Source organism: Coenobita brevimanus, chromosome 1 (genome assembly GCF_032717465.1).
Source record: "Coenobita brevimanus isolate Jiangsu-jjx chromosome 1, ASM3271746v2, whole genome shotgun sequence".
NCBI classification, from domain to species: Eukaryota; Metazoa; Arthropoda; class Malacostraca; order Decapoda; family Coenobitidae; genus Coenobita; species Coenobita brevimanus.
The window spans coordinates 12,169,394-12,192,786 of NC_136954.1; the positions used below are offsets into that span (position 1 = coordinate 12,169,394).

Genomic DNA, 23,393 nt, shown 5'->3' on the forward strand with positions numbered 1-23,393 from the left:
CCCCACCCCGCCACCTCATCTTCGGTCTGTTCCTCTTGTTTTATTCAGAGAGTCTGTTCACAGAATTTTATAGAGCTGCCAAGAATGGGCCATCCAGCCTTCTGCAGTTTTCCTCCTTTCCTATATTCTTATATTCCAATGTTTTACTCACCATTCTCCATCAATGATGTTACGAAGTCAGCTTCATCATCAGAATGCAGTGAAGTCAAATGTCCTCCTCTTACCACACAGAGTATAGTGGCTTCTGCATAAGTGGCTACTTGGTTATAAGGGACTCTGTGGACAGCCAGTTTCACTCCTCTGTAACGCAGCAGGAAGCGCGGAGGACGAGGAGTAGATGGGGAGCTGGCGGAAGGAGACATAGGTTTACTAGTGTTATATAACTGATCCACTGCAGACCCGAACCTTTTCGGAGGAAGAGTGACACAAGAATTAACCCTTCCTCATTCTCCCTTAGTAAGGGGTGTCTGAAAGGAGAATGGAGCTTGTGAATGTCGATGCTTCATATATATATATATATATATATATATATATATATATATATATACACACCTTCAGAAAGTGCCTCTTTTGTGGGAAGCCATTATGAGAAGCTTAAAAAGCTTCTACGTATTCATTACTTTCAGTAAAACAACCACGGAAGAACTGAAAAAAAATATCCATACTGGTCCCTTATTCTTTCACTCACGTATCCACAACACTAATGGACAAAAAAATTAATATAAGCTCTTGAACATTACATCCTTTTTCTCAGTTTCCTTCTCTGACACTCAATTTGTCCACATTAAATAACTAAAAAATGCCTTTCATGTTGTTTGCTGCATATTAGGCTAAACTGTCAGTTTCCCCTAACTTACAGTCCCAGTTGTGAGCAAAAATGTTGTACTACTCTTAAACATATCTATGACATATGAGTAGCTATAGCTGTATTATTAAAACTTGCAGGGTGAAGGGTATGGAAAAGTCCTCACTGTACTATAACATTTTCTTATGCAACTGGCAAAGGCAGAACTTGCATGACTTCTTGACATCATATATGACTGCATTATGTAATATGAAATGCAGGCTAATGCAGGGTTGGGGCTTTAAGCAAGGCTGCCGTAGTCCAAGGCATTTACGGGCACATGACCAGCATACTCCCCTTCATTGAAAAGCCTTCAGTCAAATCTTGGAGACTGAACCTATGCTAGGTTGTCACCCAGATTGTAATGGTTTAACACACCACCTGGCACCTTAAAAATCAGAAACATCCCCTCATTAACTCTCATATTCTTAGGGTATGCATACACCCTCGCCAGCTCATTTTTAACAAGTAGCTAAAACTCATTGCCATTACTTACCTTGGCTCGGCTGGCGTCTATTTTCGATTTGTAGCAAAACTCCATGATGGCCACGACCATTGACAGTGCCAGGCCTCCAGTCAGGATGTAGAAGATGCCTGCTATTTTGCTCAGAGTCAAGGTGCTGGTGTGGGTATACTGTGATAAAGAAAGGGCTTTCAGTTTTACACACACACACAAAGAGAGAGAGAGAGAGAGAGAGAGAGAGAGAGAGAGAGAGAGAGAGAGAAAGAGAGAGACCACCATGAAGCACAGAACAAGCACGTTAGTCAATCATGTGACCTGCACTTAGTCGTGAAACATCGAAAGTCAGGTAAAGAAATTGGAGTTGTGAGCAAAAGAAAGTGTGGGATGGATTGGAAGTTAGATGGGCAATAGAACTGAGGAAGGAAAAGTATAGCCTGTGGAAATGGGTGTTGTAGAATTAGTGGTACTGCTGCAATCAAATTAGATTTTAAAATATCCTCCAAAAATGAATGTTAGAGGGGTATGGAAATGTGCACAGTGAGCAAGGGAATGGGAATGATGATCTAGAAATTTGGTGGACAAAACATGCTTACAACATTAATTTTTCTTTAATTCTTCTCATTCTGTTTCCAAAAAGACCTGACAGTGTTTAGCAGAGCACATGACAACTCTACACACATTACTGTAAGCGGGTATGACCCATAGTCTTTGCCAGTTTGGGATACTGGGAAGAATACTAACTGACTATCGGTTACGTGAGCGTATCACGGAAGATATTTCTTGCAAAGTCACAGTCTTTTCTGGAATACAACCATGGGAATACTCGGTCACATAAGGGGAAAAAGTCGTCAACAACCACAACAACACCAAGGGAATCCTGGACACATTTAAACAACAAATCACCACCACAAAATTAAACCTGAAGGGAGAACTTACCTGCATAACAAATCTTCTCTATAACAACCATAACAACAACAACATAAATTATCTTTGTAACCTTGTCAGACGAACACTGATACAACCTTTCTGAGCCAGGCAGACGAAGTCGATGGTCATTATTTTTGTACGAAATGTATTTGTATATGTCTGTGTCGAAAACTCAAATCCCAGAAAGTATTGGTTGCAGAGGGAAAAGTTATTAATAAAAGTTGTCTAGAGTCACAACTTGAGGTCCCATGTCACTCAGCCAGCATTGGAAGTCATCCATGATAGATACACAATAGTCAAGCTTTCATCAAACAGTATTATTACAGTCTACCTGGCTCACAGATGACGGGTAGTCTTGTCTTCACTGAAGTTCTTCGGTATGAAGAGTACCCTCAACTAAATAAAAGCTGCTGGTGGTGGCACGAAAATAACAATGTCCTAGCACTGAAGGGGTTGAGAGATGAAGACAAACATGAAAATAGCAGGGATATAACATCAATACATATACTGTACACACATATACATATACACACATACTTTTGTATATGAATATACTGTACATACAAACAATTTTATATATATATATATATATATATATATATATATATATATATATATATATATATATATATATACGTGGGAGTTGCTGTGCTGTATGCTGATAATTTGGTGTTGATTGCAGAGAACGAAAGGGAGGCGGAGGAAAGGTTTAGGAAGTGGAGATATGGTATGGGGCACAAGGGTTTAAAGGTAAATGCAGATAAAACAAAAGTGATGATATCTAGGGTTGGTGGCGGTACTGTCAAAGACGAGGGAGAGTGGCCATGTGCAGTTTGCCACAAGGGCGTGGGAAGGAATTCCATCTTGTGCAATGTATGTGATAAATGGGTGCATAAGAGATGTAGTGGTATCAGAGGTAGACTGCGAGATAATGCTGATTTTTATTTGTACGGCATGTCGGGGAAAGCATTGTCAGACGTGAAAGGATTGAACTTGTTGGTGAATCTCTTGAGTGTGTGGAAGAGTTTTGTTATTTGGGAGACATGTTGTGTGCTGGAGGTGGCGCTGGAGCTAGCTCTGTTGCTAGGGTGAGAAGTGGTTGGAAGAAGTTCAGGGAGCTCTTGCCTCTCCTGACATAGAGAGGGCTCTCCCTACGTGCTAAGGGGTCTTTGTATGCAGCATGTGTTAGGAGTGTAATGCTGTATGGTAGTGAGACCTGGGCAGTGAAGGAGGAAGATATTCGCCGGCTCAGACGTACAGAAATGACAATGATTAGGTGGATGTGCAATGCGTCCCTGTGTCCGAGGCCTGGAAGGGCTGGGTTTACGATGGAAGAGTTGAGAGGTAGGATGGGACTGGAGTGTATTGGTGTTGTGATGAGGAGAGGTAGATTGAGATGGTTTGGACATGTGGAGAGGATGGGGGATGATAATTGGAAGGTGAGAAGTGTTAATATTGGGGGTGGGGTTATGAGGGGCAGACCGAGAAAGACATGTGACGAGGTCATTAAGTGTGACCTCAGGGTTAAGGGACTGAACAGGGAGGCTGCAATGGATCGTGCAGCATGGAGAGCCGCCATTAGGTGACCAAGGCCGACACATGCAAGCATGTTGGAGCCTTTAAAAATGAAAACGAAAACGAAAACGAACCTGGTACATAAGACATTATACCGGTAGGGCAACTCTTGCACATGCTTGTAATGCGTTTAAGCCTAAAATCACCATTTTGACAGATTTCAAACAGAAAAGTTTTCAAGGGATACTAATACTACTACTACTATTAATTATAATAACTGCCATACCACTACTATTATTACTGCAAACAGGGGGGTGCTAACCTGCGTATCTTTGCCACATTCCGAATTATCGAACCACCACTTGTTTTTTAGTCTGAGTAGGTCTCCACCCTCCTTCAGGCTCAGTATTGCCAAATTGAGGCTTTCCCTGTGGACAGTAGGTAAAGGGGATGATTAGAACAAAATAGTAAGAGTGGGGATGAGAATGAAAGAAAAGGAAAGAGTGACGTGGGTAGGGGATGGAGAATCTGGTAACTTGTGTGTGGGGGGGGGAGGGGGGCACATGCGTGCAACATAAAAAAATACTATACAGGCTCCCACACCACAATAATTGTATTGTAAAAGGACAGAAATCTCCGCCTAGCTAAAGCAATTTATCGACAGCTCATCTTCATCCCAGTACAACATCCTTATTACACACGTGCTTTGCTCTGAAATACATAAGACCCGTTAGGCTTCATTCGGCTGTAGGCAAATACGCCATGACACCAGCGATAACCCCTCACCCAGCCCCAATTTCACGACCATAGTAAATTCGGCGCCTGTGCATGAGTGAGATAGGTCTGAGGCATTCCATATGGGGCCTTAGGTAAGTCTGTCGCCTTAAGTACTTCTGTGTACCCAGGTCCAGGTTAAGTCCGATTTTTCATAGTGTAGCAGGGGAGTGTTCATTTTACTCTTCATAACTATCCAGCCTAGGAGAGACTTTTCGAGCTAGAAGTGTCAGACACATCCCCCAATAACCAGTTCTGTATCAAAGATCTTCCCCATGCAAGACTATAACAAAATTATGTTCCTGAGCTGAACAGGTCAAACAACATTCTAGCTATGACATTTTCTGTACTCACTTAAGCGGCGAGTGTGGAGGGGTGGCCACGCCGTACCCATTGGAATTTAGGTTATGTCCAATCTTCATGGTGTCGCAGGGACGCCGTCCGTTGATGTATTCGTTCTTAACACTCTCCAGCAGAAAGGCGTATTTGCCCTTCGACGTTCGTACCCGCTCGATGCCCTCCTCGTACGTAGATGTGAATACATGCTTACGGGACGACATGAACTCCCACATTCGACTGTACACACTTATCTTTGAACGCTGTAAAAAAGGGTGAAAAAAAAACACCGGTATAATCGGACTCAAGAAGAAAAAATGGTCATGATACAGAGGGACTAAAATAGTTTGGTAACAGCAAGAAAAATATTGAAATATAGAGTATTCATGAACGGTAAGGTGAAATCGTACGGTGATAGGTACATTAAAATATGCTGATCCCCTCACAGTGCATGGAGGAGAACAGATTCTTGCAGGAAGACATATGAACTTTTATGGAACCGTAAACACTAATCTTGGAACGCTGAAAAACAATAAAATGGACAGGTAGCAGGAAGGATGCATAATCGGAGGTGTAAATCATAACTGAAGTTGAGGAAATGAGAATTTGGGACGTATTGGAGAACGGAAATGAGAAACCCAGCAATTTTTTTTTTTTTTTTGGGGGGGGGAGAGAGAGAGAGAGAGAAAGAAGGGGGGGGGATGAGGGACGCAGAAATGGTAGAAGACATAAATAACATTAAATTGGGAGTGGAGATGATGCCATTTTTTCTATTTTTCCTCTTTTTTTTGCCAACTCAGGTTGATTCATATGCCGTACATCAAAACCGTATATCACCTGTGCAAAAGCATTCTATAAAATAGTCGTCATTGTCTAAGCCACCACCATCATCAAAATCACCACCACAGCAATCACTACCATATCCATCACCACCATACCCATCACCACCAAAGCATCACCACCATCCAATCGATGTGTTCACCAATCCACCCTGAAGTGCTGCTGGAACCTCTTTTTTCCCTTCAATCCGGTTCGATTTCATTTGTTAAAAAAGATCTCGTACCAAAGAGGTTGATGAAGGCTATGCTTAACCTTTCCTGTTCGAAATGTCCGGGAAAAAAAAAATCTGGTAGCAGCAAGCAAAATGGAAACGATGTCAATGGTTCTTTTGACTTGACCTTGATTTTTGTTTTGTTGCAGTATTTCACTTAACTCGGTGGCAGAATTATACAATATTGTGACTCCTTAACCTTTCCACAGCACTTCTTCATGACTAGCATCATATTCTAGTGACATTCTCTTGTTAAAATTCAGTTTTGAAGGTAGAGAGAAGGCAGTTTTAGGCCAACTTTGAGTAAAGAGTGAATATTGAAAAAGACGCCCCTTCAATCCAGTGACATGCTGTTCACTGAATTCTGTGTAGGACAGTTCAAGGGACAACGAGCGGTTAAGACAATAATTAAGAGAACACAAATTATTATCAGAGTGGGTGGTATTGTAACCCTTGTCAATTTTTAGATATCTGTAATTACAATAACCAGAATATACATATTGTTACGCTGTCCGCCTGTCCGTTCCCACGGGTGCAGCCGTTACAGCTGGGCTAGGGGATTATGCAGTATGTATCCGTGTCATTCGCGGAGTTTAAATTAGCGAGTGTTACAAGTTCTTTTGTTTCTTTCGTTCCTGCCACTGAGGGCAATTTTATTTCATACCATGCTGAGTATGCATTTGATTATTTTGATTGTCTTATGTGAGCTACCAGTATATTTAATGATGTTTTGCTTGCATTAGAAGTACCAATTCATTGTAGAGAGAGAGAGAGAGAGAGAGAGAGAGGGGCACGAATATAAGTTCCTTGTTAATTAATTTGATTCTTGCATTCGCGCTTGGCTGCACACGAGCCTGGCGTCAGGGCAGTGTCCTCCCAACCAGCTTCAGTATCGGGTGTGGTACACTTTCTCTCTCTCCCCAGTCATTTTTATGCCGAGCTGGCGTTTTCATTTAAGTTTATTTTTACTCTTTGTTTGTTGACTGAGGAAAGTAGTTATTTTATTTGTTTTTGTGACCTTGTTGTCTTTGGAGGGCCAGTCTGGCTCACCGTAGTCCTCTCGCTGCCTTAATTAACGTTCCCCAACACACGTACATACACACACACACACACACACCTAACCCCTACACAGTTCAATCCCATCTACTTGCACAAGGCTAGTGAGAACTATCGTGAGCCATCAACTGCGTTCCCCCTTGGACACGGGTTAAGTAGAAAGTCGTCACCACCGGAAATAAGTGGGAGGTGTTCCTGTAAACTGTCTCGGGCGGTATTATTTCCGGTAGTGACGATAGTAGGCTAGATCTATAGGTAGGCTGTTCCGTTTTACTGTCAAAGTACAGAGTGTTGCGTATTTAATATTCTTTTGTTGCGCAGTTTTTCTCTAGTTTGCGGAGTGTGAGTGCCGGGGTCTGCGTTATTTTTGCAACGCAGTGGAGGCCGATCATCTAAGGCTGCCTTGTTGTTTTTTTGTAATAGCCCCGGGCTGGCGCTACCATAACAGTGGCGACCTCGCATCAGGGTATCCTAACAGTGCCTTCTTCTTGCTAGGATATCGTTACCTTGGCGTTCTCTGTGCTTTGAGGTGAAGTTGATGTGTGTGTAGTTTCTCAGTCAGCATTAGTATTTCATTATTTAGTATTGCCATTGATTTGTCGCCATGGAGTCACACGTGCCTACACCAGATCGCGTACGTGCTGAGTCACCTGTGGATATGGAAAATATGGAACAACGAGAGGCACATAGCAAAGGTACTCCCCGTGTGAGCCCTGAGTTTGACTATGGTGCTGAGCTGCCTCGTTTCGCTACCCCACTATTACCATCTATGTTGCCGCCGAGCCAGTTTAGAGCAGTTCCCCCAGGTATGTCTAGTGTTTTCCCTGGAGCTGTTCATTCCACTCCCATATACCCTGGAGTCTTGTCACCGGAGGCTCAGTTGCAGTTTGAGTTGAAAAAAATGGAGATGGAAATGCAGCGTGCAAAAGAAGGGAGGGAGATGGAAATGCAGCATGCAAAAGAAGAGAGGGAAATGCAGCGTGCAAAAGAAGAGAGGGAGATGGAAATGCAGCTGGAGTTGCAGCGTGAAAAAATGCGATTTGAGCTGGAGAAGACTCGCTTGGAGGTGACTGCTAATAGACCAACTTCAGATACCCAAACCTCAGGCCGTGCAGAGGATAGGGAGAGTTGGCTCTCAAGGAGTCTAAAATTAGTGCCGGCATTTGATGAGTTGAAGGTGACAGAATGGTTTGTCAGGTTTGAAAAGAAGGCTAGGGAGTTTGAGTGGCCCAGGCAGCGCTGGGGGGGCTTGGTATCTAATGTGCTGAAGGGAAAAGCTTTGGAAGTGTATAATAGGTTGAGCCCAGAGGATGTAGATGATTATGATGAATTTAAAGCAGCCATCCTGAAGGCATATGAACTTAGACCAGAGGCTTATCGGTTGTTGTTCCGTGATGCTCGGAAAAGACCTGCTGACACCTATATGGCCTACGCCAGGTATCTGGAGGAGAGGTTAGATGAGTGGTTGTTGAGTGAGAGCGCCACTTCGTATAACGATGTGCGTGAACTGCTTTTGATGGAACATATTACCAACATGGCTGACAAAGAAATTGGTGTTAAAATTAGGGAGAAGAGATTTAAGACCGTGAAGGAAGCAGCGACGTGGGCTGATGACCGGGTGTTTGCCTTGCGGAGTATGGGGGTCAAGAATGCTAATTTTCAGTATTCCAGGGAGAGGACTGTGAGTGGCCCTGCCTGGGATAAATCTCCCGTGAATCAGTCCAAGGGAAGTTCAGAGGAGAAAAAGAATTCTGGGAGGAAGAGCCCTGTATCCAGTTCAAAGCTACTTTGTTACTTTTGCAAACAGAGTGGGTACATCAAGCCTAACTGCCCTAAGTGGAAGGCCTCCCAAAATGCCAAACCAGTGGCACTAGTTGTAGGTTCGAGTCAGGTGAACGAGAGGAGTTGGGAGAGTGGTAACGGTGAGGGAGAAGTCTGTGGAAAGCTGGAGTGTAGCCGGCTGTGCTCGCTGCCAGCTCAGGCTGAGTTACCCAACATGCTACGCCACCTCCGGATGAACTGCCTCAGAAATCGTCCCTAGACTGGTGTAAACCTTTCATGTGTCACGGCACAGTGAAAATTCATGGGATCAGTTATCCAGTTACTGTGGTTCGTGATACCGGTGCACAACAGTCTGTGTGCAGAAACGTGACTGGAGGGCCTGTAAACTCAGGGAAGTATGTGCTGTGTAGAGGCATGAACTCAGATGAATACTATGATTATGTTCATGTGGAACTCAATTGCCCCATTGTTCAGGCTGCAGCTCAAGTAGCTGTTGCTGATGTAATGCCAGTAGAGGGGATTGATTTTCTGCTGGGGAACGACCTGGCTGGGGAGAAAGTATTTCCATCTCTTCCTCCACCAGTTGTTGTGGCAGAGAAGTGTTTTGACGCCCCAGAAATTGGTATTGAAGTTGATGCAGAAGTGGAAGCCATGTTCCCGGTCTGTGCAATTACAAGATCTATGGCACAGGTTGCAGCCTGGGAGGAAGAACTGGCGAAGTCACAGGTTCTTGGGGTCGACTGTGATGAGGCAGGGCCACCAATGGAGGAACCTAGTGAGCAGGGTGTTACTGTGGTGGGTGAGGAGAGTGGGAATGCGTGCATGGGCGCCGCCCCACTTCCCACTCAGGACACTAGAGGTGGTGTTGAGTGTGTCTGTGTGGAGACTGAACCCAGCCCACCGACTGAATTGGAAGAATTTCAGGACGCTGGGGTCGACTGCGGGGATGCAGGACCACCGTCAAACGCGCCTGAGGAACAGAGTGTCACTGTTGAGGGTAGAGGTGATGATGTCAGTGTGGAGTCTGACATTCCTCCCCCTGTCGAGTGTACTAGAGGTGACGCTGAGATTGATCGCCCTTCGCAATCCAGTGTCCCAACCAGTCCCTTATCTCAGTTCTCAGTAGAGCTGGCGGGTGTTGGGCCAGCAGAATTGAGGGTGAAGCAACAGGAGGATGTAACATTAAAGCCCTTGTTTGCTCGAGTAGGGGAAGAAAGAAGTATGGAGTGTGGTAAGGAGTTCCTGATTAAAGACAATGTTTTACATCGCCGATGGACGCCCACCGGCGCCATGGTGGATGGAGGAGTGGGTGAGTTAGTGCAGGTGGTGGTGCTTGTGCAGTATAGGGTGCCGTTAATACAGTTAGCACATGAGGGACCTTTAGCAGGTCACTTGGGAAACAGAAAGACAGTGCAGCGCTTAAGATATAACTTTTGGTGGCCAAGTATGTCGGGACAAGTTGCTGCGTACATCAAGAGCTGTCACACGTGTCAGATAGTGGGCAAGCCTAATCAAGTTCTTCCTGTGGCCCCTTTGATTCCCATTCCTGCAGTTGAACCTCCGTTTACCCGGGTAATCATTGATATCGTGGGCCCTTTACCTCCTACTTCTGCTGGAAACAAGTATTTGTTAACCATAATGGATGTTACAATGCGATACCCAGAGGCTATACCAATCAGAAGCATGCAGGCGAAGTCAGTAGTCAAGCAACTCATCCAGTTCTTTACTCATTTTGGCCTGCCCAAGGAGTTGCAGTCAGACCGTGGAGTAAATTTTACATCTAATTTGTTTAAGCAGACAATGACAGAGTTGGGCATCAAACGCATTTTGTCCAGTGCCTACCATCCGCAGTCACAAGGTGCCCTGGAGAGGCATCATCAGACCTTAAAGACAATGCTGCGCACCTTCTGCTATGATAGTGGAAAGGATTGGGACCTAGCAGTACCCTTTGTTATGTTTGCAGTGAGAGAGAGACCAACTGAGTCATTAGGGTTTTCACCCAATGAGTTAGTGTTTGGGCACAGAGTTCATGGTCCCTTGGATGTGGTGCGAGAGGCCTGGAGTAACAACAAATCTGGCAACCAGGAATCCATGCTTGACTATGTCTGCTGCACTCGGGAGAGACTGCATAGCGCTTTAGAGCTTGCCCGTGACCATCTAATCGGGGCTCAAGCGAAAATGAAGGCTCATTACGATAAGAAGGTCAGAAGTCGTGAGTTTAAGCAAGGAGATGAAGTTTTGGCACTGCTGCCCATGCAAGGAAAACCTCTGGCGGCTAGATTCAGTGGTCCTTATATTGTGAAGAAGAGAGTTGGGGAACTTGACTATCTAATTGTTACCCCAGATAGGCGGAAGAGTACTCAGTTGTGCCACATTAATATGTTGAAGCCATACTACCACCCAGTTGATTCTCACTGTGGGATGACTGCTGATGTCTCTCAACTGGGATGTGAAGGACGGGGAAGGGAGGACGTGGCATCAAAGAAACGTGCTGTGGAGGGAGCTGTTGGTGCCGATAATGTGAGTAGTGGACCAGGGTTACAGCCACAGTCCCTGGAAGGTGACTTTGGAGTGGACGTTGAGGGAACCAGGGATAAGAGCGCTCCTGTAGTTTTGGCGGTTGGTAGTGAGTTGGAGGAGCAGGAGGAAGTGCTTAGTCGTGGTGAGATGTTACCAGCTGACCTATGGGAGGGCAACGGTTATGCAGCTCTGGTGGAGAAATTGCGACACCTTGATCCAGTAAAGCGAGAAGAGCTGTGCAACAGATTATGGAAACATCCGAAATTTTTGGAGATTCACCGGGATTGACAACTTGGGCTACTCATAACATTGACGTTGGGGATAGTAAGCCTGTAAAATTAGCTCCCTACCGCATCAACCCTATCAGACAGAAAGCTCTCGATAATGAGATCAAGTATATGTTGGACCATGGATTGATCAAGAGGAGTTTCAGTGAGTGGAGTTCACCGGTTACCTTACAGCCGAAGCCAGATGGGAAGGTTAGGTTGTGTGTGGACTTCCGGAAGGTTAACTCACTGTCTAAGACCGATGCTTATCCCTTACCTCGGGTCGATGACTCCGTGGACAAGGTGGGAAATGCCACTTATATCACCAAACTTGACTTAGTAAAAGGATACTGGCAGGTCCCGCTGACGGAACGGGCTAAACAAGTGGCTAGCTTTGTTGTCAGTGGTGCAGTATATCAGTGCCAGGTGATGCCTTATGGATTGAAGAATGCTCCAGCCACTTTCCAGAGGCTTATGGATAAAGTGGTGGATGGCATACCTAATTGTGTCGTTTACATCGATGATGTCATTGTGTATGACACCAAGTGGGAGGAGCACCTTGATCATGTGGAAATGCTCATTAAGCGGTTGGAGGAAGCTGGCTTAGTAGTCAACTTGGACAAGTGCGAGTTCGTACGTGCTAAGGTCCAGTACCTTGGATTTGTTGTAGGACATGGGCAAGTGGCTCCACCTCGGGCTAAGGTGGATGCCATTTCCAACTTTGCAGCACCCCAGTGTCGCCGTGCCCTCCAGCGATTTTTGGGAATGATCGGCTATTACAGAAGATTTATTGGAAATTACTCCACAGTGCTTGCCCCTCTTACTGACATTGCGCAAGGATAAGAAGTGGTAGTGGACAGCCGAGTGTGAGCAAGCTTTTACTACTGTTAAGTCTCTGCTGTGCCACCACCCTATATTGCGTGCACCAGATTTTGACAAATCTTTTGTGCTGGCAGTTGATGCTAGTCGAGTAGGGGTAGGAGCAGTGTTGATGCAGCTGGATGAGGGCCAGGTTGAACATCCCATATCATACTTCTCAAAGAAGTTTAATAGAGCCCAGAAGAACTATTCCGTCATAGAGCAGGAGTTATTAGCGATTATCCTGGTCCTGCAACACTTTGCTGTCTACCTGCCCCCTTTTGGCCCTGTGATCAAGATTTATTCAGACCATCATCCCCTGCAGTTTTTGAACAAGTTTAAATTTAAGAACCAGCGTTTGACCCGCTGGAGTTTGCTTTTGCAAGAGTACAATTTAGAAGTTAGGCATATTAAAGGGACTGATAACGTAATTGCTGATTGTTTATCCAGGAAGGGGTCAGGGTCTTGATTCGAAAATTTTGATCCAGGGCTCAAAATTTTCCCTTGGGGAAGGGCGTGTTACGCTGTCCGCCTGTCCGTTCCCACAGGTGCAGCCATTACAGCTGGGCTAGAGGATTATGCAGTATGTATCCGTGTCATTCGCGGATTTTAAATTAGCAAGTGTTACAAGTTCTTTTGTTTCTTTCGTTCCTGCCACTGAGGGCAATTTTATTTCATACCATGCTGAGTATGCATTTGATTATTTTGATTGTCTTATATGAGCTACCAGTATATTTAATGATGTTTTGCTTGCATTAGAAGTACCAATTCATTGTAGAGAGAGAGGGGCACGAATTTAAGTTCCTTGTTAATTAATTTGATTCTTGCATTCGCGCTTGGCTGCACACGAGCCTGGCGTCAGGGCAGTGTCCTCCCAACCAGCTTCAGTATCGGGTGTGGTACACTCTCTCTCCCCAGTCATTTTTATGCCGAGCTGGCGTTTTCATTTAAGTTTATTCTTACTCTTTGTTGACTGAGGAAAGTAGTTATTTTATTTGTTTTTGTGACCTTGTTGTCTTTGGAGGGCCAGTCTGGCTCACCGTAGTCCTCTCGCTGCCTTAATTAACGTTCCCCAACACACGTACATACACACACACACACCTAACCCCTACACAGTTCAATCCCATCTACTTGCACAAGGCTAGTGAGAACTATCGTGAGCCGTCAACTGCGTTCCCCCTTGGACACGGGTTAAGTAGAAAGTTGTCACCACCGGAAATAAGTGGGAGGTGTTCCTGTAAACTGTCTCGGGCGGTATTATTTCCGGTAGTGACGATAGTAGGCTAGATCTATAGGTAGGCTGTTCCGTTTTACTGTCAAAGTACAGAGTGTTGCGTATTTAATATTCTTTTGTTGCGCAGTTTTTCTCTAGTTTGCGGAGTGTGAGTGCCGGGGTCTGTGTTATTTTTGCAACGCAGTGGAGGCCGATCATCTAAGGCTGCCTTGTTGTTTTTTTGTAATAGCCTTGGGCTGGCGCTACCGTAACAATATATATATACAGAAGCTAAACCAAAAAATTGAACACAATGTACATCACAGTGCAATCTTAAATGTAACACTCGATGATCAATTTAGCATACTAACTCTCAATGTCTTAGTACTACAGTATATGCAATGTAATAGTGTGTTTATGTAACACTGCACTGTGCTTATCTAGTAGTTATCGGTATCTAAGTATCACACACCATACGTTATGTATCTAGTTGTCAACATATCTAAGTGTCATAAAATACTTTGTGGTTCCTTTGTGGTTGAGTTATATATATATTAGACTTGTGGACGAGCGGTTTTTATATCTTGGAGTAGCTTGTAGTAGATAATCTTTCCCATTTGTCATGTAGTGACAGGAGAGGTAAAGAATAGTATGGGACTTTTTATTTGTCTTGGAAATATTAACAAGTCTCTCACACAGAGCGGAGTATAAAGTCCAGTCCCGCTAGCTATCTCTCTGTCTCTCTCTCAAGTTGCCAAGCCCTTCTCCCTGCGACCTGCCTCTTGTATGGCTTGTCTCCTTCTCCTCCTGCCTGTTCTGTGGCTAACCTCCTTCTGAGCTCTCTTTCCTAAATTCTGGTGAAACAGAAGATGTATCACGTGTGTTCCTTGTGGATGGAAAGTTTAAGAAGCCTGTGTGTCAGTATGTGTGTATGGTTACTAGGGCTTTGTTCACGGGTGGACTGCTGACAACTAACTGCATCATCTTACTGGCCACTGTCGTCAGCTTTCCTCAGTGTAATTTGCAAGCTCATTTCCTTTTCCCAGGCTCGCATAGGGCTGTCTATCTATCTATTTATCTATCTATTATGATTTGTAACTATAATACATTGCTCGGTCACGCGAAAATGGCGTACCATCGACAGTTAATAGTCCTAACATTAATATATATTATATACACATTATAATGAACTTATAAGCTAATTAAGTGAAATACATAATATTGTAAAAGTAACATAATTGTATGAATATTGTATACATATAAAATTCATAGTAAATAGTGATTATTCAGTAATATTACATTTTAAACAAGTTGTATACATATTTGAATAAATGCATTAAAGTAAATTATTTAACTGTAATACAGTATGTACTTTGGTTATTATAGTGAAATGCATACATGCAAGAATAAAAAATAGTTTAAAATTAAGATTATGGTAAGAGTTATTAATATTTCATTTAAAGATAATGGTACTGGTCTGCCATATATGGGTCATTCTTGTTTTGTTTTATATATATATATATATATAATTAATACTATATACAAAATATATACACTTCATTCAGGGTGGTTAACTTTGATGTTAACTCTCCCCCCACTAAATAATGACTCCAAATTAGCAATTCTTGCATGCATTCTGTGCATTGCGAACAGCAGTACTGCAACTACAATGCAGACGATTATAAAGACAGTAGGTGCTGGGCTATACACATAATATGGGTTGAACATACTCAAACTCAAATCTTCCCAGGGCTTCATTGTTTCATTGATCAGCTGCATAGTTTCAAACTTAGGTGAAGTCAGCTTAATACTTGTGCTCATGTTTAAGTTCATATCAGGCAGTGGGTGGAAATGTTTGTGTGTATGATTGAGAATGGCGTAGTGATTGATGGTGGATAAGTAGACATGGCTGGTGTAAATACCGCACAGTAGTCTGGTGCTATGTATAATCCTGGTGCTGATGTATGAGATGGTGGTATATCTGGACAGACTATGTAAACTGATGTGTTATGAGGGAAATATAAAAACCGTGAGTGTCCAATGCGTTGATGGTGTACAAGTTTATCTGGAGCAATAGTGAAGTTGCAATGATGATGAATATAGTCATTTCTGATGATAGCCATTTCATAAGGGACTGTATCAGTAGGCTGAAACGTGAAAATGTACGCAGGACAAAGATGAACAGCATGTAAGGATGTGCGGCACTTTCGTTCAATCGTTGACTCACTTGCGAAAGTGACAGTGTCCCGTCTCTTGGAGACCATGATGAGTTCGGTGTCTGTGTTGATGTTGATGATGACCAAAGTGTTGTTATTTTTATAGGGGAAGGGGTGTATCCAATCGGTATACTGTGAACAGGTCTTCAGTGATGAATGGCACATGAACTACCACTGATGTTGGTGTTAGTGTTGCTTCTAAATACGGGTAATATTGCATAAATTCCCTACTGCGGAACAACGGCTTCAATTTATGTTTATGTATGCCTTTAACTATCTGACGTAGTTCATGAACTGGGAGTAAGTCAATTGTGATCTTGCCATCACCAGCATTCGAAATTCCTTGCATAAGTGCCCTGAAACGATCTCTAGTGTTCTCTAATTGTAGTAGAATCGTGTCAATATGTTCTGTGATGATGGAGAAGTGCTGGAAAAGGGTAACGTTTCCCTCCAATTCATTTATTTTATCTACACTCTCGAGAGCTATGTTTTCTGCTTGTTTCAGATTTTTCACAATTGTCTTCATTGCTGAGTTCTGTCCTGTGATGAATTTATCTTGGTATGTTAGTACCTGAGCTATGTTATTAAATTTGTTGTTTATTTCTTTAAGGTCATCCTCTGTAGCCAATCCAAAGATGTTCCCAAGAACTGCGCCGCCCAGGTCGAACAAACCGCACTTTTGGCGAGCTCGGGTGATGTTGTTCCTGTCGCTCTATACCTCCGTTCCATAAGATGGGAGAACTTGGATCATGACGAGCATAGTTGACTTCGCCTGTTCTAGTTTCCATTTCGCTAACTTTACCATTTCATTCACTTCCTTGGTGTTATGTGCTCGTGAAACATAATTTCCTATCATGAAGTCCAGAGTTCGCATCGGCGTCGCAAGTCTGTCTAGATAAGTAGGTAAGTCATACAAGTAATCTAGATTTATTTCAGTACTCATGACGTCCTTAACGATTGTAGTCATGGCCGTTGGAGCTATGAGGCATCCTTGTCGTACTATATGTTTGGGGTCTAAGTGCGCATATCCTTTTGCTATGGAGAGGAGAATCCATAGCATAAGTCCCTTCATCGTAACCTACCGAAAAAAAAAAATCTACTAATTTCCTATAATGCTGTGGTCGATGATAGTGATGATGTGCGTTACGGTTGATTGTTATTTCATTTATAGAAGGAGTTTAAATCGATATTTAATTCTCGTAAATGATGTACTGTAGATTTGATTGGAACAGTTGCACCTATGTTCGATTGTTTGGTATATGACCTTAATTTCTTTTTGTAATCATTGTTGTGTTCTTGCTTGGTTTCTTGAGGTACGTTCACCTGTTCGGTTGTATCCGAGGCTGAATAATTATGTGATAATTCCCTTGAAACTCGTTTTAAATGGTCAATATGAACTTGTTTCTCCTCGCCACTTGAAAGTGACTTAATTAATACTTTGCTTTTATGTTAATTACTCTATGGGCCCTCAAATTTTGGGGATAATTTATTGTCTCTCGTATGAATGACACCGTAAACAATGTCTCCTAAGCTGATAGGTGAATCTTTTGCCTTCTTGTTAAATGCCTCCGTCATTTCTTCCTTGGACATCGTTAATTGTTTTTTGACTCTTTTGTGAATGTCCTGGAATTCACGTAAACGGAGTTTAGAGTAATCATCGTTATTGTATATAGGCATGCTGTCACCTTCTAGGAGCTCATATGGTAATTTTTTATCTGTGCCATATATAATGAAATGTGGTGTGTCACCGATGGATTTATTTATAGACCCATTAATTGAGGCCTCTCCTCTGGGAATCCAATCATCCCAGCTTGCATAATTTTCACTGAGAATGTGTCGTAGCACATCTAATACCTTTTTATTTTGTCTCTCTACCAACCCATTCGATGCTGGGTGATAGGCCAAAACGTTAACCTTTTTGATGTTGTATTGTTTACATATTTCTTGTAAGATCTCAGAATTAAATTCTCCTCCATTATCACTTATTAATACCTTTGGGGTAGTAAAGCGACATATTACATTATCTGTTATTGCCTTTGCTACTGTCTCTGCTGTCTTATCTTTAATTGGAGCTAAAATGACATAACGGGAAAAATGATCCGTTGCAACGAATAAGTATAGGTTATTATTGTATGATAATGGCATCTTGAGTAAATCAACAGCAACAACGTCCCATGGTTGATGTGGTACAGGGTAATTACCCATCGGTGCAGGAGTGATTGGGTATCCTTTGTGTTTCGCACATGATTCGCATATGTCTATATGATTGTTTATATGTTTTCGTAATGAAGGCCAGTAATATAATAGCTGGGCTTGGTTGAATGTCTTATCCTTTCCAGGATGTCCTGCATGTGGGCTGTCGTGTATCAATCGTAATACTTGGGGTATCATGTCATTAGGTACTACCAACTGGTTAGTATTTCTTTGGCGTTTTGGTTGTTTAGAGTTAATTTTGTATAATGTATTATTGACCATTGTGAATTGTTCAAGTGGGACATGCAGTTTGGGTAATTGTATGTCATCTCCACTTTCTAACTTGTATATTACTTTAGACCATATTGGGTCAAGTCTTTGTGCCTTTGCGATATCCTCGTGGTTTGGGATATTTCCTTTGAGATCTAACGCCGCGACCTGAATTGTGTTCGGGTTCCTAGATAATGTGTCAGCTACTATGTTCATTTTACCTTGTATATAATGAATTTGTACATTGTAGTTTTCAACTGTACATTTCCATCTTGCTCTCCTCCCAGAAAGGAGTTTTTCTTTAAACATACCCACCAGTGGTTTATGGTCGGTGAATAAGTGGATTTCGCAACCATATACCAAATCTCGAAACTTTTGTAATGCAAAACCACTGCAAGTGCCTCTAAGTCTGTAGTGCAATAATTTTTCTCCTCACCTCTTGTTTGTCTGCTGGCAAATGCAATTGGTTGATTCTTTCCTCTTTTATCTTCCTGCATCAGTACAGCCCCTAATCCTTTAACTGATGCGTCTGTACAAATAAGAAATGATTTTGTGTAATCCGGATATGCTAAACAAGGTGCATTTGTTAGTTTAATTTTTAGATTGTTAAATGCCCTCTTTTGTTCTTCCCATTGGAATACAGCATCTTTTTTGAGTAGTTGGAATAGAGGAAAGGCTATATGAGAGAACAGTGGTACGAATGACCTATAGTACCCAGTCAGACCTAAAAATTGTCTAACTTCGTCAGTCGTAGTGGGTTCAGGAAAATCTCTCACTGCCTGTATTTTGTCATCAGTGGTGTGAATACCATCAGAACTTAATTTGTGGCCTAAGAAATTTATTTCCTTAAAGCAAAATTTGCATTTAGAAAGTTTAATTTTCAATCCAGTATCACTAAGCTTTTGTAAGAGTAAGTCTAATTTCCTGAGATGATCCTTAATATTCTTCGTTGCGATTATAATATCGTCAAGATAAACAAATATTCCTTGTCCTAAAATTCCGGACAATATTTTATGACATTTTCATTTTATGACATTTGGTAGCAGCGAACGTATACGAACCTCGTCTACGAATCAACATTGAATTCCTACAAAATATCAAGATTGAAAACAAAAAGAATACCTCTCACAACCAACAACACAACCAGCTCCTGACAGTATTCTCTCCAACCAGCCCCCTCCGTCTCCCCGATCATCATGCTGATGCAGAGGTGAAGAGATCACACGACGCCTTGCAAGTAGTTTAACAAAATATTGATACGATCTTGCAACTTCTACGACGAACCAGCGAACTACAACCATCTACAAAACAACTCTATAATCTTCACGTAACTTCAAGCAGCAGCAAGAACAATAAAAAACAAAGCAAGTAAAGAAGAGGAAAGACCAAAGCAACAAGCACGCAAGCCCCCACCACTCTCTCCCACTATCGCTGACGCAGAGGTCAAGACACGCAGCAAAACACCAAGTCCATATTCACAACTTATCTTACCCGTCTTCACACTCAAGTTACTCATCACTACTCATTCACTCACCACAGCTACCAGTGTGGGAAGCCGACGTCACCATGTGCCGAGATGACATCACAACGCGAGTCTGCCATGCCAAGCAACGTGTGACTGACACCAGGCACTTCTCACCCACTACTCATTACTCATTATTCACATAGCTCCTACTCATACTCATTTATTTTCACAGTTAAGTTGGAAATTCGACGTTCTGTGCTGAGGTTTGCCTGGGACAGCCGTTAACCACCACAAGCACCAGGCCATGGAATTTCCTGAGTAATATCGTCCATCAACACACCACTAGAATTATCAAGAGATCTTCAATCAAACCTGTATTTTTCTTCTGAGATCGACTTTTGTATCGACACACCTCTACGATCTGTATCAAGTGGGTAAAATTATACTTACTCATTTCTTCTCAGTGCTAAAATTAGCTATATTCAACTTATTTATTCATCTGTTTTGCTAGGACATAAACAAGAGGCGTATTTCATAACACCATATCTTAATGACAGGAATATTTTCGCCACCCCCCACGTTAATACCAGATGACACACAATTTGCCACAACAACAGACTCACAATTAAGAGAGCCCCAAGGCAACACACCAGATAACACACAAATTGCCACAACATCAGACTCACAATTAAGAGAGCCTCAAGGCAGCCCACCCCTTGTACAAACCTCACCACACACTAAATATCGAGAAACAAATACGGCAGTTTCAGATGATGAGTGGGAAACCACCTCTGACGTAGGAAGTGCGGACTTTGCCGCTGCCTTGCACACGTATGCCAATACACTTAACAGGGTTCACCGGTCCGGTCGTACATATTCCACCATTCCCTCACACAACGATAAACACGTCCAAGTTGAATTAACAGGGCAAACAGTAAAAATGGATCAAGAAACAAATACCGCGGATCTAACAACCACACCTCACGTGTTTGTGTATCACGAGGATAAAATTGCCCCAAAATTCTCTGGCACAGACAAAGATCGCACTGATGTCATTTCATTAGTCAGTCAGTGCGAACAAATGTTCATCAAGCGCCACATACTAGATGAACAAGAGAAAATTGCTATTTTTTCATCTTGCATAAGCCAGGAAAGATGTCCAGCAAGCAATTTATAGCGCTCAGATAAGCTCCATCGTGCTAGGACATATGATGAATTTAAAACTGAATTTCTGAAGAAATTTTCTGGAGGTATGAACTTCTTGCCAGGTATAATTCCAGAATTACATAAAATTGTAGATCTTGTAAGGGAGCACACTACAAACCATGTGCTCAGTGAACTAACTGCATCATCTCCTTACTGGCCACTGTCGTCAGCTTTCCTCAGTGTAATTTGCAAGCTCATTTCCTTTTCCCAGGCTCGCATAGGGCTGTCTGTCTATCTATTTATCTATCTGTCCATTATGATTTGTAACTATAATACATAAGCACCACACACTTTTATCTAATGTATCTTTCTTATCACAATATTTCCTTAACTGTTCACCAAATAAACCACACAGTGATAATGTACATCTAGGGGAACATGAGTGAAGTACCGAAGCAAAAACAAGAGGAGACCCAATTTACAAATGGCTGCTCTATCTTGTTAGTAGTTCCTGCCCATCTGCATTACTACCCTGGTCACCTTACTCCACACTATCGAAATGCCTTGTACACAACTCCACACATTATCCCCTTCCAACACAAACCTGTAATTAACAAACTGCATATACCACGATCGTAACTCCACATGGCAGCTAAAGAAAGTATGATGAATTCCAACAATTACAATTTAGTATCAGTGTATGGACTGAACGAGGAATATATTCCAGTACTCAAGTCTATACCCAAGAACGTACCATACTGTATTACGTTTAAAATCCTCTTATCATGATTCTGTATTCATATAACCAAGTAACCTACAAGAAATAAGTGAATTACTCCAAGTACTTTAGGCTATAGGCCAGGGAGTGGACTGCAGCACCAGTCGAACAGGGTGGTACTCCCAAGGTGGATGGAAAGCAGATGTCAGAGAGAACTGGAGCTGCCGTTTCATCAACCTTCGGGACTTGATTCTGACCATTCCCCTCTGCTGAACTTTTTCAGTGTTTCAGTAACACAGAGAGTAGGCCAGGATGCTCTCCAATGCAAGTTCCTCTGTCATCAAAATACTCACTGCACTTCCTATTCAAAATTTTGTTAGAAATGGCATCTCAACACCGAACCTCGAAGTGCCTAGGGTGGGGCGACCATAACAGCCCCCATCATCCAGTCCTTTCATGGTGACGACCAAACGAGACGCCCGAAACCATTGTCTGACTCACTTTTTTCATTTCTCCAACATTCGCGGTCTTTCCTCTAACTTTTTATTGAACACCTCCCCTCCTCTAAACCTCACCTTCTCTTCCTCACAGACAATCAACTGTCTGAGACAAATGATAGCAAACTATTCTCTGTATCCTCCTCCTTTATACTCATTTCAAAGCCAAAGGTGGCTGTTGTTTATATGTATGCAACAACCTATCTTGATCTCGAGTTCCTGAACTTGAATCTTCTTAATTATCTATTCTCTGGCTTCTGCTGTTCTCTCGCTCTCTGACTAATTGTATGTGCATTGATTACTTATCCCCTAATTCTGTGATGAAAAATTCTTCAACTCTTACTTGTGTAATGGAACACATCCTATTAATTTCTTCTTTCTCTGAAATCTCCATTCTAGGGTGATTTCAATGTTTACCACCATCTTTTCTCCTCTCGTTTCACTGATCCACCTGGTGAACAAGCCTATATCTTTTCTACTTTTAGTGACTAGGAAAAGCTTCTACCCATATCCCTGACTGCCTTGCAGAGAGTTCCAACATACTTGACCTCTCTTACCACTAACCCGTCTGCTTATGCTGTTAAACTTTTCTCTGCGTTGGGCTCTTCCAATCACGACCTTAGCACCTTAACCTGTCCTATCGCTCAAGGCCTGTGGACCCTCCCAAGAAGTGGCAGCTTAGGCACTTTGGAGCTGCTGACTGAAAGGCCCTCAGGAAGTACTATGATTTTCCCTGGAATGATTATTGCTTCCATGGCTGGGAGCCATCTGAGGGTGTTTCATGCATTAAAGAGGTTGTTCCCTTGGACATAGAAGCATACGTTCCTTTCTCTTCCTGTGACTGATGCAAAAAAAAAAAAAAAAAAAAAAATTGGTTTAACCACGCTTGTTCTAGTGGAGGTGGTTACGTGGGGGCATCACAGCACACAAGCACACTCACTCGCTGTCGCCACTCGGCAGACACTGACCATTTATTGGAAACAAGCAACCATAGTTCCTCTATGTTAATCCATTCAACATTATACAATATGAGTGTAATGTATATATTTATATGTATGCATGTGATGCGATGTCACGAGTTATAAACAATTATTTTTCAGATATACAGAGGGTAAATAGTGACAGCCGAGGTATCGTAGTGGCGAAACGTCTGTTTCTCAAACGTGTACTCCGTTTACGTGCAGACGACAAACTTCATCGCCATCACCTGCATTCATTACACAAAACTATCAGGCTCTGAGGTTCCATTAAGGACTTATGACCCTTATAGAGCTAATCATCGT

At 42.6% G+C, this 23,393-nt stretch overlaps 1 protein-coding gene across 1 annotated transcript in view; it reads right to left on the reverse strand.

Moving 5' to 3' along the window:
* LOC145414462 (glutamate receptor 1-like) overlaps window positions 1-23,393 on the reverse strand; it is a 654,998-nt gene that overhangs the window by 126,933 nt on the left and 504,672 nt on the right. The window contains exons 15-17 of the mRNA XM_080284028.1: window positions 4,878-5,122; window positions 4,072-4,177; window positions 1,341-1,478 (exon numbers count right to left, since the gene is read on the reverse strand). Of these exons, the coding sequence (XP_080140154.1) occupies window positions 1,341-1,478; window positions 4,072-4,177; window positions 4,878-5,122 (489 nt within the window). The remainder of the gene's footprint in view (window positions 1-1,340; window positions 1,479-4,071; window positions 4,178-4,877; window positions 5,123-23,393) is intronic.